The 14,066-nt window shown below is 38.7% G+C and overlaps 2 protein-coding genes across 3 annotated transcripts; both read right to left on the reverse strand.

Moving 5' to 3' along the window:
• Positions 1 to 3,699: 3,699 nt before the first annotated feature.
• Positions 3,700 to 6,763, reverse strand: fam89b (family with sequence similarity 89 member B). 2 transcript variants are annotated; one of them, XM_079804070.1, is made up of 3 exons: positions 6,679 to 6,763; positions 6,030 to 6,295; positions 3,700 to 4,498 (listed from the first exon to the last, which is right to left on the reverse strand). In XM_079804070.1, the coding sequence occupies exons 2-3, from the start codon at positions 6,282 to 6,284 to the stop codon at positions 4,229 to 4,231; spliced, it is 525 nt and encodes a 174-aa protein (XP_079660196.1). In that variant the 5' UTR covers positions 6,285 to 6,295; positions 6,679 to 6,763; the 3' UTR covers positions 3,700 to 4,228. The 2 variants fall into 2 exon arrangements, with proteins under 2 accessions (XP_079660196.1, XP_079660195.1); XM_079804069.1 differs by lacking the exon at positions 6,679 to 6,763 and having other exon boundaries at positions 6,030 to 6,433.
• Positions 6,764 to 8,360: 1,597 nt separating this feature from the next.
• znrd2 (zinc ribbon domain containing 2) lies at positions 8,361 to 14,042 on the reverse strand. The gene is made up of 4 exons (XM_079804664.1): positions 13,944 to 14,042; positions 13,386 to 13,537; positions 10,069 to 10,153; positions 8,361 to 9,978 (listed from the first exon to the last, which is right to left on the reverse strand). Exons 1-4 carry the CDS (start codon positions 13,957 to 13,959, stop codon positions 9,530 to 9,532), a joined length of 702 nt encoding a protein of 233 aa, XP_079660790.1. The 5' UTR covers positions 13,960 to 14,042; the 3' UTR covers positions 8,361 to 9,529.
• Between the last annotated feature and the right edge of the window lie 24 nt (positions 14,043 to 14,066).

Below are 14,066 nucleotides of genomic sequence, written 5' to 3' on the forward strand. Positions count from 1 at the left end.
CAACTTCCTGTTATATGGTGAAACCTCAAACTTTGTGAGGCCGCCACTGACACGTTTCCTTCAGGGAAAACTCAAGATCTGAAATGTATCGTGAACAGCGCTTAATTGAAATTTTGTAGGTGGCGCTATCGAGCCATTTTGCCACACCTAATTCTGAAACTCCTATCAGATGTAAAATTTCACCACTTTTGACCCGCATACAAAGTTTCATGAGTTTTTGAACATGTTTAGGCCCTCAAAAAAGTGATTCATTTCGGAGAAGAATAATAATAGGCTGAGCAATTAAAATAGGGTCCTCACACCATCGGTGCCCGAGCCCTACATATCTAGAGTAGAAAACTATTTTTTAAACAATATTAGTCTTTCCTATTTTTGATCGCACCAACTCTTACCAACAACACACTTTTGAACGGCAGTGCTAAATATTTTCAAGACACAAATAAATTCACTTTTAAATGATGGAAATGGCATTTAAACTGTTTAGTTAAACAACAGACTGTGTAATTATAAGTGTGACCTTTGGTTTGAGTTACTTTTAACAGACATTCCTTGTTGAGATATTGTATCCAACAATATCTTGTACATCTGTATTTTATTTATAGAGCTTTCTAGAGGAATGCCACATCCTTTACCACTTAATCACCCTCTCATACCAAATATGTGCAGTTTGTCACAAGAGAGATGGTCTCCCTGAAGAAACAGTATGCAATGTGGAAAGTGGTGTAAATGTTTCAGCAGGATTTTGGCATGTGAGTGGGCCTTGTGTCACAATGACAAATGCTCAGTGCTGTAAGACTGCCCAGAGCTTTGTTCTTGTTGTCTACCTGCAAAGACTCAAACATAAGACCACTTAGCCTAGAGCACCAGACGGATACCCTTTAATAACCGTTTGCTATTCTCTGGAGGACAAACTCTGACAGCAGCATGGAGATCCTGACCTCCCCGAATGGCAGAGTTTAGACACTTCTCAGAGTTCATCCACCTGCTCAATTTGAAAAAAGTCAGAGATTAAACCAAGGCTATATATAAAATGTAAAATGCTATAGTGTATTGCTATATACTAAACGGACCTTCACATAAACTTGATAAAACCAAAAGCTACAGTTTGCAGTGTAGTTTTAGTTATGCAAATATCTGTTAGCTCATGTAGAATTTGTGGTCATGACTATGAGTTTCCAAACATCCTCTCCCATCAAATTTAATTAAGTTTTAAAAAAGCTACAGTATATTGTTATATTATATTAAAGGCACAATATGTAAAATTTCTGGATTAAAATAACCAAAAATCACTGACTAGAACAATGTTATATATTTTGATGGCTTGTGTACTCGCATTATCCCAAATGTTTCCAAGAATGTTTAAATCCAGAGAAATAAGCAATTTAACCAGGACACGGACCATGCCTGTGCGTTGCCTATCAATGACATCATACCCACGTTATCCTTGATTTCTGGTTCAAGACACTTTAAAATATTATGTTTTAATTAGACAGGTGAGCAACTGTTTGGATAGATTCATTGACAGAAAACTAATCATTGTTATATAGCTCAACACAGTCAGTCTTATTTTTTAAATCTCGTTTTCTTGATTCACCGCGATCATCAGTAAATCATTACTGCAGTGTGCAACAAGTGTCTCATAGTAGCCGCCGAGCGAACGCACAGAGTAGCATTATAACATAACTTTCAACACACTCAAATGTATCTAATATGATTAAACAGCACTGCGTTACCCCACAAACGCATGAGCGGAAGAACCAGAAGCGCTTTTCTGTGGCATAATAAAAGCTCCACTTAGGGTGGCCATACGTCCGGATTTTTGCGCAGCCTCAAGCCGGACACTCATTTGTCCTCCTTTTGGAGTTGCGCTGAAAAGTTACTAAAAAAAACATCGCTCTAGAATCTTTATTGGGAAGCAGCAGCATTGCGTCTAATGCCGTAAGATCTCTGGTCAAACAAATGATTGGCTGAAAGCGGAGTCAAATAAATATCTGATATATCATTGGTTAAAAACGTAAACAAGCCTCCTCGACATGCTGGCTACAACAAGTACGGACATGCTACTGCCAATACATACACAGCACACTGCTGTGAGCAGCTTTTATTAAAGGGTTACTTCAGCAATTTAGCATTAAGCTTTGTATCAGTAGAAACCCGGTAGTTTATTCGAATTATCGTACTTTCCCCCCTCATGTCCCCCTGAGATGAGAGAATTATGCATTTTATTTCTGGAAAAAAATCCTCTGATGACTCAAATATCGTCATTTTGCATCATTGGAGGATTTTTTGGCCAGAGCCTAGAGACTACAGCCAGTAGAAGGAGCTCATTCCGCATGTTTTCAACCCGCTCAAAGGGGTGTGATCTCACCCACAGAATGTAAATGCGCACGGCCGCTCGGCTCGGGCATTCATAACGGAGCGGTGCGGAGTAAAGTGAGTGTTTCAACTTTTCAATTAATTCCTATGAAAGTTAAGCTTCCATAGGCAGGATCTGATAACGTACCAGACTGGACACGCGCCGTGAATGACTGCCACGCTTACCTCAGCTCTGCTCAGCTCTTCGCTCTCGTGATGAATGAAATCTGACTCCTGCTGCGTCTGTGTCGTGACTTCCGTTCAGCTCAATCACACTTTATTGAATAGACACACATTCAGTTTTTAACATTTTTGTAGTGTCTGTTCTCTAAGTGAACAAAATGATTTTATTACTATGAATATCAAAACAACGATGGGCGCGGTGTCATGGTGGGCAAGTGATAACCAGTAGCCGTGGCTTTGGGAGTGGCCTCGTTGGGTAGCGAAGCAAGTGCATTCTGGGAGTTGTTGTCTTTCATCCACATGAGACAAAAATACATTTTCTGTCTTTTCTCGGTTTAGAGAATTCACATTTCTACTACATAAATGACCTAGTTTAAATACACATTCATCTTCCCAGCGCTGAAGTACCCCTTTAACTGCTATGGCAAATGCTGACTAGTATTTGAAGATTGAACAGCGTGCTCATTGGCTACTGATACAGCAGGAACCAATCAACTGTGCCCTATAGAGAATAATGTGATTGGGATAGTCACGCTAACAAAGAAATGTATACAGGTTTGGAACAACTTGCGCGTGACTAAATGACATGACAGGACTTTATATTTATTAAACTGCTTACATAAAGACTTAATAAAATCTACAGCTTAATTTTTTATGGAATTTGCAGGACATGCAGTCAGTGTATTACTGTAATAATATCAGTGATGGGAACAGGTTTTTTTTAGTATGGCCTGGCCTGTGTCTGAACTTGTTCCTCCCCTCTCTCCCTAATGCAAAGGACGCTAGCAGTATTACCTAATAAGCACAAGAGTAGCTGGAACCATTTGTTTATACTTGCTGCGTAATGAGAGTGGTTCAGAAAGATCTGAACGAATCTCAATCCAAACATTCAAATTTAGAATAATTGTTTTAATCGGATGGAATGTATCTGGTCTGACTCAAAGATAAACATTAAAGGAGAAGAATCTAGCAATCTTATTTTTGCACCAAATGGTACCAAGGCTTTAGGAAGTAAATGAGTGCCACCTAATGGCTGATGTAATCATATCCGCATTGGAAAGCTGATTTGAACATTTCGAAAAACAAAACAGTTAACTATTCTATAAAGGACACAAATCACTTTTACTGTAGTAACCATCAAGAGACCATCAGCAAAAAGGTAAAGTTTGACATGTTTTATTACTTTTTCTTTTTGTACAAAATGCAAATTCTGCATTCAGTTTAACTTACTAATGAAGAACAGAGATGGTAAATAATATAGTATAATAAAATAAACAGTATCTCAAATGCTGGTAGGTGATAAAGAAAATAGACAAGTGATAATACAAATCTGATACATCTATATAATGAAATAGTGACTTGATATATAAAAAGAGAGAATAGTAAGGCATTTTTGATGTATACACCATTTACCATAAGTAGAAAAGCATCCTAGACTGCACTGTTTCTGGCCATAACATCCTCTTCCTGTCAGCCCACATCCGGTCTTTATGACTTCACAGGAAGTAAAAAGGCAGTTTTCCATGGTCCCCCTGAAACAAGCTTACAATCACCATTGTAATAGTATCCTACAAAAATAAAGGCCTTGATCATTTTGATGTCTATAGAATCCTTCAAACAATGGGGTCATGTTTGTATTGATGAGGATCATAGAAGATGAGATCCATAACTAAGAGAGCACATGTGTCATTTAAATGGGGATGTGGAAAGAGTCTTTGATCCACTGGTCTCGGGAGTTCTGAGTGGGCTGAGGAAGGGATAACAGCGTCTCCCCACTCACCCCTTCATTTTCATCTTCGTCTTCCTCCTCTTCATCTTCAGAATAACCATTTTCGGTGTTGAATGAGCTCTCGCACAAAGAAGAGGAGATGTCCTGGAAAGCTCCTTTGTATTCCTGTATGGATTCATATAGAGACCACAACTGGCACAGCAGGGACATGTCTAACTGTCGAAGACCAACCTGCAAAAGACACGAGAACATATGAGTGATGCGGATTTCGGATACACACTTTGATTACCTTTAATGTACAAACAAATATATGTTCAACCAGCTGTTTGAGTTTTCATAGTAAAAAATAAACATTTTGTAGGGAGAAGACACTCCCTTTAAAAATAATGTTGCTTTCAATAAAACAGTCATGGAAATGTTAAAGCTACACTGTGTAACTTTTTTAGTTTATTCTTAGCTAAAAACACTTAGTTCTTTCAAAAATATATGTGCTCATTAATGTATATTTACTTCTTTCAAGTAATAAAGTATTCTCGTAAATTTATAATATGCCATTGAAAATACATACGGGTGAGGGGTTTGAATGCAGGTCGCCATGTTGCCCCTCCATCTTGAAAGTACATTAGCCAAAGAGGGACATACCCGTAAATTCAAGCTTCGCCTTTCGCGTTTTAACACTCGATGGCACCGTGTCGAATGTGGATGAGGTCGAACTGGAAGCCATGTTAATCTTGGACTAAATCGGCCACCGTAGGAGTTAAAACGAAATCGGAATTGAGAGAAACAGAAACTAATATTCACTGGATGGTCATATACCTTTTCACCGCTAGATGGGGGAAAATATCACACAGTGTAGCTTTAAAGGCACAATATGTAATATTCGGAATGCGCTAGAGGTCGCATATTCAAAACAAAGGTGTAGCTTGATGATGCCTTGATTTCGCGGAATCATGTGAGTTGTTGTCTTCACCTCTACAGCCAGTGGTAGAGAATCTGATGGGACTCGGGCAGAAATCATATTCATGGATGAGCTAATAATGTATTAAAGATTTATTAACGTTACTGGAGCGATTGCTAATGAGACACAATCGCGACACCCGATTTGAGAGCAGTGGAGCTTTTATTATGCCTCAGACGAGCGCTTCTGCTTCTTCCGGTCATGTGTATGTGGGGTAACACAGCGCTGTTTTATCATATTAGATACATTTAAGTGTGTTGAAAGTTATGTTATAATGCTACTCTGTGTGTTCACTCTGTGGCTACTATGAGACACTTGTTGCACACTGCAGTAAACTAGATCAATATTAGGCATAGTAAAACATGGTACTCGCAGGAAATCAAGAAAACGAGATTTAAACATGGCTTATTTCTCTGGATTTAAACATTCTTGGAAACATTAGGGACACAAGTCAACAAAATATATAACATTGTTCTAGTGGTTTTTGGATATTTTAATCCAAAAATTTTAAAGGCACAAAAATATTGTGCCTTTAATGTCAACATGCAGTTTTAAACTAAACTCACTGTCATACAAAATATTATTTTATGATTAACATTTATTTTTCTTTTCTTTTTGTGATGCTCAAGTAAAACATGTCGAGGTAGGGTAGCTGTCCAGAAATTGTAAAAAATAATAATAATAAATAGGTGTTTAATAAATAGGACTCCTTTAATTTTTTATCATTTCTGACTCATACGTAGCTGCTAATTTAGCAGAAATTCAGTGAAGGTCACAGCGGCACAGTCAGGCGTTGTCTCGTACCATGTCTTTGCGCAGGACGGCCAGCGCTGCGTCAAGACTCGCTGGTTTACTGCGGCCAAGACAGTCGCTCACTCTGGACTTGCTGATGTCCGCTTGGATGCGCGTCCTCTTGCTGTAGACCTTCTCAATGTCTCTCCATGATCCTCCGCTCGAGTTTAGGATGCCACTCAGTCCTTTGGGTAACGGAGGCAAACCTTCAATAGAACAGGCGCTTCCAGCCGGACAGTCCGCTGGACTGGCCTGAAACCCGTTCATTTCCGATTTCACTGTTTTCGATTTTAAAATAAAATCCTGGTTTTAAACTTTTCTAGGCCTGGCGTTGTTATTTTGCTCATTTATTTTTTAACACCATCAAATATATGCATACAATAAAAAAAATACTTCTATAAAAAAGAAGTTACTATAGGTTGACCTTATAACTGCAACCAACTGTCACGTCTAAAAACTAACTTCCGGAAAATAAAAATACAAGTCATATTCTATGCGATATTCCTCATATGTAACCGCTGGTTTAAACTTCTATTTAACTATAACTAACAGCTCGTCTACATATCTCTGCTCTTCGTGTGATTTTCCGCTCTTCCCTATTTGCATTTCATCATAAAGTAGCCTGTTTAATCTAATACTCGAGATGAAAACAAATCCCTACCCTTGGATATAAGCAAAACTGCTCCGGGAACTCTGGACAGGAGATCAAGGCGCCCCGCTTTGTTTTCGTTTAACGTTTTCTTTTGTCCTGTGCAGCTAAACCTCGCCCACTGACTCTCTCCGCCCAGAACGCCGTTTGGCCACCGTGAGGCGCTGTTTCTCATTTAAATAAAACCAAGGCTGCATCCGAAATCGCATCGGCTACTTCCCAACTAGCCACCTTATTTTTCAGGTAGGAGCGGGCGCGGCCATTTGTAACTTTAAAGGGATATTTCACCCAAAAATGCAAATTGATAATTTCTCACCTCAAGCCATCCTAGGAGTATATGACATTCTTCTTTCAGACAAATACAATCAGAGCTATATTAAAAATGTACTGGCTAATAATCCAAGCTTTATAATGGCAGCCCAAAAAAGGGCATCCATCGACCCATTAGAAATGTATTCATACAGCTCCGGGGAGTTAATGAAGGCCTTCTGAAGCGAAGCATTTGTGTAATTAAAATATCCATTTTAACACGTTATAAAGTAAAATATTTAACTTCCAGCGGACCACCTTCCGTATTCAACTTGCGATGACGTCGGACGTAGCGCAAATGTTTTGAACTGCGAGAGGCGCTACACTTTTCTGCATTAGTTGAATACGGAAGGCGGTCCGGCAGACGCTAGATACTTTACTTTTTAAGGTTTTAAAAATGTATATTTTTCTTACACAAACCCCCAACCCCGGTTTTAGCGGTTGTTAAGTAATTACTTATTTAGAGTATGTACCTAATCAAGAGAGTATGTGATCTCAGATGCAGCCCATCTGATGTAGCCGATCATGTTCATTCTTTCCTTGTGTATTTTCGTATGAGTCTCAATCCATTTTTAAAGGCTTCATCTGAGCTTTGGCGGTCAAAGATTTCCATCCAGGGTGTTTACGTAGAAAATAGTAGTGCAGTAGAACAAAAAAAAATGAGACGCAGGGCAATAGAATCGAAAAGGCAATGTCTATATGGAGATTGGGAACTCCTAAACAGTTTGCAGACCCCATTGACTTTCATAACAGGGAAAAAAAATTACTTTGAAAGTCCACCTAGCGCGTTTAAATAGAATCAAAATGCAAAAATTAAGGGGCCATTCACACAGAATGTGTTTTGACAGTTAAAAACATGAGACGCAGATCAGTGGAATGAAAAAAGCTGCAAGGTCTAGAGAGACCTTGAAAGTTGAGAAAGTTGAGCTTCTTTTAACTGTACTGCCACTTTTTTAGAATGCTGTGTCATGCACGGGATGCTGAAAAACACTAGCCTGGTCCCTACCAGACTCTCATGCATTTCATTTGTACAGAGTCTGGCCACTCTCCATTGACAAGCGTTAACTTCCTTGAAGGCGGGTACTCTGTTGAAGTTAAAAACTATTGGATCTGCCATAACCAATCGCTAACGGTTGGTCGTGACGTATGTCATGTGCCGTTCACCTTTATTTCTAACAAGGAAGTCTGTAAAAATAGATGTGCAGCCACCTCAGTGATAAAACCTAAAACTCGAGCATTCGGATGGTGATTTATTCACAGTGGAGGGGAGAGTTTTGTGATCGGGAACGCGCTGCTCATGTGGTCCATAACATTATTGTATGCTGTAAAAAAAATGTCATATGCTTGGTATAAGAATAAATGCTGCCGTAAATAACGGCCCAATTCAAACGTTTACATGCTTTTCTTCCTTTTATTTTTTGAGCAGTGATGAAATATATTGTTCTTGAAAATACTTGCCAGCATTTAAAGGAATACAAGTCTACAAATGCATCCAAATTACAGTGAAGCGCAACCGTACGGTGCCCTACAGTGGTCAAAATGGATATACACAGTGAATTTTGAACCTTGGTGTTTGTCTAAAACAGTAATTCGGCTGGGGATTTTTACGCGGGTGGTGGGAGACGGACGGCAATCACTGACTAGCCCTGTAAATGATGACAATACCTTCCGACCGCACAATAAACAATTACCGGGACTTCAGTCAACTCCTTCACCACTAACGGAGCAAGCTGGAAAAATCTAACTTTTCCTGGGACACAACATCATGGCCACCAACAAAACTCAGCAAAGATTGTTCTTGCTCTGGCTTTAACTTCTGGATATTCGGCAGCAGTGCCACAACGGAATGAATGGCTTCGCTCGGCATTTTTCTCCGCCGCCATTACTGAACTACAACTCAAACTAGCGCAAGACATCAACGTCATCTTTCTCAGCCACTCCCTCTGTTCGCTGACTGGACCGGTAAAAATTTGTTCGGAGAAAACCTGAGAATATACCGCAATCCCAGACGGAGTACTGAAGGAAAATGAAAATTGAGCGGAAGTACGTAGGAGGGCGGAGCCAGGCTAGAAAAACACTTGTGCAACAGTCAAACACAATTGTCTAGTGAGTTTACGTAGAAAAACAATGAAGCGGTGCAATGGAATACAAAAATGCATTCTTGCTAACAGTAGCAAACTTAAGATGCTGCTATTCGTTACCATGGCAAAGCTCATAGCACAAAAATGGTGCCACTGTAGCAACATAATGTCACAACGGTCAATTCAGTGCTTTTAGAAAATATGGAGTTTTTCAACTAATGGGTTCATTAACAAATGGGAAAGAACCTAAAACTTGTCATTCTGGCATGACGTCAACGCGACAAATCAAGAAAAAAGAAACCAGCCTTTGCAGCTCAAGCAATGTATTTCAACACACGACAGTCACATACTCAGCTGCTTTAGAACAAACACAACTGAAACACTCCATTGAGTATGTTACTATATATATATTAGTGCTGTTCATATTTCATATTATGTGTGTGTGCTGTTACAGCCCTGTCTGTAGTTCAGTCTTATGAGACCTGCAGCTCTTTCAAGCTACGCAGGGATTCGGCACAGCCCCGGATCAGATTGCAGAGCTGGATACTGGCCTCCACTGACGCAGAGTGCTGGAGCTCCTGCGTGGCCCATCTGAGTTTGTGTAGCACTGCCTCTTCTGCGCTTGACAAGGCTGCGTGTTGGAGGGGGTTGCCCAAGGACCCTAAAGGAGGAGTAGTCTGGACAGGAGGGTTGGCTGGGGGCAGGAAGGTGGCGCTGGCGGTGGGGACAGAAAGAGGAGTGGGCTGAATGGTGGGAAGGGGACCTCTCAGACCAGACGCGGCCCCCTCGCAGTGCTCCGGCCGGGGCTGGCCCGTGATGGAGAGAGGGGGTTCGTTGGATGAGGCTCCGTTAGATTCAGGGAGAGGCTGAGTCGCAAGCTGACGCTCTCGTACCTGTGACAAAGCTGCCTGGGCATTTAAAGCTGAAAGGGAAATTGAAGAAGTCAACAGAGATGCACAGGAGTCAAGACTGTACATTCATTAACCATTCAAGAGGCTGCATTTAAACGTACCTGGGTTGTCCTTGTCAATATCGGAGTCCAGCTCTTGACAAGACACACAGTAATATTTCTTCTGCTTATCTTGCAGCAGAATTGTCTGAAAATATATAGGCACTCCTCAATTCATGCATATTGTGATCAATAATAAATACATATTAATTATTATAATTCCAGTGGTCTAAACACCTGAGAATGCTAGTACAATTCTTATTTTTCCCAATTAGAAATGACATTTATCAGCATAATTTTAGTGAAAAGATTAACTTAAAAAATAATAAGTTTATAAAAATCTGTTTATTTCCAGGTTTAATTCAGATTTTTTTTAATTGGTATTGGCAGATATTGGATATTTAATCGTAGATTCTCATTACAGTAATATGTTGAAATATTATTACAATTTACGGCTTTCTATTTTAATATGTTAAAATGTAATTCATTCCTGTGATGGCAAAGCTGAATTTGCAGCATCATTACTTCAGTCTTTAGTGTCACATGATCTTTCATAAATTATAAGCAGATTTTGTGCTCAAGAAAAATGTCTTATTATTATGAATGTTGGAAACTGTTGTGCTGCTTAATATTTTTTTGTGGAAACCGTGATACATTTTTTTCAGCATTCTTAGATAAATAGAATTAACATTGATATTAAAGGTCCCATTCCGCATGATCCCATTGTTCAAACTTTAGTTAGTGTGTAATGTTGCTGTTAGAGCATAAATAATACCTGTAAAATTATAAAGCTCAAAGTTCAATGCCAAGCGAGATATTTTATTTAACAGAAGTTCCCTTTCAAAGCCTACAGCGAACGGCTGGCTTGGACTACATCCTGGTACTTCCTGCTATAATTACGTCAGTAGAGCAGTAGAACAGACTAACCTCCGCCCACAAAGAAACGCGAAAAAGGGGGCGCGGTCTTGTTGCTGTCCCACGTGGAGAAGCGGACGGTCGCGTGGAGAAAAGGAACTGTTGCGTTGAGTGTGTTTATCGCCATGTCATCGAGACGCTGTTATTTTCATCCAGGAGTCAAATCACCTTTGTTTGGCTTTCCCAGGGACGCTGTAGAGATTATTGAACGCATTCATCTCTACGTTAAGAGGCGTGATCTTTCCAACATGCGCTAAGCTGCTGTCGAATCACAACACAGGAACTGCTGGCACGTGCGCTAAGCTGCGGTCGAATTACAACACGGTAAGCGCTGGCACAATCAGAACTCGTTACGTATTTCTGAAGGAGGGACTTTATAGAACAGGGAAATCACCAGCCGTTTTTAGGACAGTGGAAACAGCGGTACACAGATAAGTACATTGTGTGAAAAATACTGTTTTTTTACACGCGAAACATGAACACATGTTATATTGCACACTGTAAACACAATCAAAGCTTCAAAAAAACACGAAGAACGGGACCTTTAAATATATATATATATATATATATATTGTAACATTTGAATGTCTGTAATGTCACTTTTGAACAATTAAAAGTATATCAGAGCGAAAGCGGCTTCATGAAGAAAAAAAATGTAGGGTGGGACTTGATTTTGTCCATCAGGAATTGATTGGATCATTTGCAAGTGGGAGGGGAAGTTATTTGATTCAAGAATACGAGGGCAAAGAAAAATATTACTGTGCATGGACAAATCTTGTATAATAAACAATGCAATATTCCATAAAAATTAAGATTTCATACTGACATTAAAGCACCCTTGCTGAATACAATCATTAATTTCTTTCAAATCTTACTGTGTATACATACATATATATATACATACACAAACGCACCCACACACACACACACACACACACACACACACACACACACACACACACACACACATATATATATATATATATATGGGACAATGACATGGTGTGCTGTGCATATATATTTTTGTCCAACTGCATTATTTCCTTTTAAAATAATTTGATAGATTCATGACATCACACTTCATTCTATAAAACCTATTTAGTTTGAGCTCATTTTGAGTATATTTAAATAATACATTTTATGTTTTGTAATCTTAAACCCCCAAAATGTCAGGTGGTGTAACTGTCCGAACAAATTAACAGACTAAAAAAATTATTTAAAAATGTCTTAATAATAACAAATTAAAAACTAAATACAATGGCATCATTTTAGATTTGAAACCTTTCATATAAACACATTTGATAAATACCAGTAGCTTTAAAGCTGTTGAGAACAGAAAAAATTGTGTCCAGCAATTTTGTATAATTTTCATGTCAGGGTGGCACAACTGCAAACATGGCGCTTTTATTATGAATTGACAAGGTAATAAACAGTAAACATGATAATGCATCATCCGGAGAAGCCCAACTGATCCTTGTGGCAGAATGAAAAGGTTTGCACTTTGCAGATCTCTCTCAAATACTGATAAAAACTGCTCATTTCAAGTATGGGTCAGTTGGTACACATTCCATGTCAGGTGGTACAACTACAGTATATTAGGAGTGTAACATATATAGTGTCACAATATATCGCAATACAAAAACGCAACAATATGTATCGTGAAGAGTGACAATATGTATTGTGAAATAGTTCTAGTTTACAGAGTTGTCAGTACTACATTAAACTACTTTATCATGTTAAATATAATATAGCAATGGGAGAATATTTGTGGGTCCTGATGCCAAATGTATTGTGTTACCACCAGTCAAAAGTGGCCTACATTATTATCTTAAATACATCTAGTCAGTGAGAGAGTGCAAGCATATTCGTCTAAAATAATTCTGTATTTTCAGCTTCATAATCATGAATACTTTTATTCTGGTGTCACCATTGTCCTGTGCATTGGGTTACCAGCAACAAGTCCAAGCCTGTTCATTTCCACCCCCAATGTAATACCAAATTTAGCATTTTAATCAACAGTACATTTTTTGATAACCTTTTACTATATGTCTTGGTGTATCGCAATAATATTGTATCGTGAGTTCAGGTATCGTGATATGTATTGAATCGTGACATCCCTACTACAGTATATACAAACTATTTGGTTGTACACCCTGACATTAAAATACATTTAACCTCAACTAAAACTTGTTTAAACACATTATTCGAGAATCAATAATATGCTTTATGTATATATATATATATATATATATATATATATATATATATATATATATATATATATATATATATATATATATATATATATATTTTTTTTTTTTTTTTTTTTTTTTTAAAGCTTTATTTGTCAATGACACATAAACGTTCATCACATTTTAATGAAAGGCTCGGTCTTGTATTTTCAGAAGTAAAACACTAATGTTATGAAATCACTGATGAATGAATGTATCGTGTTTTTCTCTCACCCCACACTGCTCACAGCAATCCCCCAGCATCTTATATCCCTTCAGCAGATAGTCTCCCATCAGCTTGCTTATCTTGTCCTGACGCTCCCGTCGAGCCTGAATCACCTTCATCTCCGCTTCAGAGGGAGGCTCCCATTCAAAGTCCTCATCATCTAGTTTCATCAAAGCACACAGATCCTCATGTGTGTAAGTTACGCGCGCGTGTCATTAATGTACGTTACAGATGACTAACAGCCAGCTAACATCCATGTTTTAGGAGCTTTCAGACATATTTATAGCTTTCAGACATTTACACGACTTTAGGTTGTCACTAATAGTCAGTTATGATAAGGACATTGTGAAGACCAAGGTATTTCTAAAGAAATAAAGCTACACACCCAAACAGTCAGAGACACTGAGGGCTAACCTGCTAGCATGAAAGAGATGATATTTTAGCGCGGCTGCACGTGCACTACTTTAGCACGACGGAAGTAAGTGAAGTGACTAAAGATTATTGAGAGATATAAATAGGGAACTCAACAACAGAATAAACAAAATATGACTTTATTCACATTTTACCTGCGTTAAGGGCCATGCTTTCCTCATCAGCCGCCTCACAACACAGATAACGTTTCCTGCTGCTCGAAACTTCAGCGGCGAAATGTGTAAACAAGTGCTGTGAAAACGGACTGACGCCATCTA

Source organism: Gobio gobio (assembly GCF_949357685.1).
Source record: "Gobio gobio genome assembly, chromosome: 22".
NCBI classification, from domain to species: Eukaryota; Metazoa; Chordata; class Actinopteri; order Cypriniformes; family Gobionidae; genus Gobio; species Gobio gobio.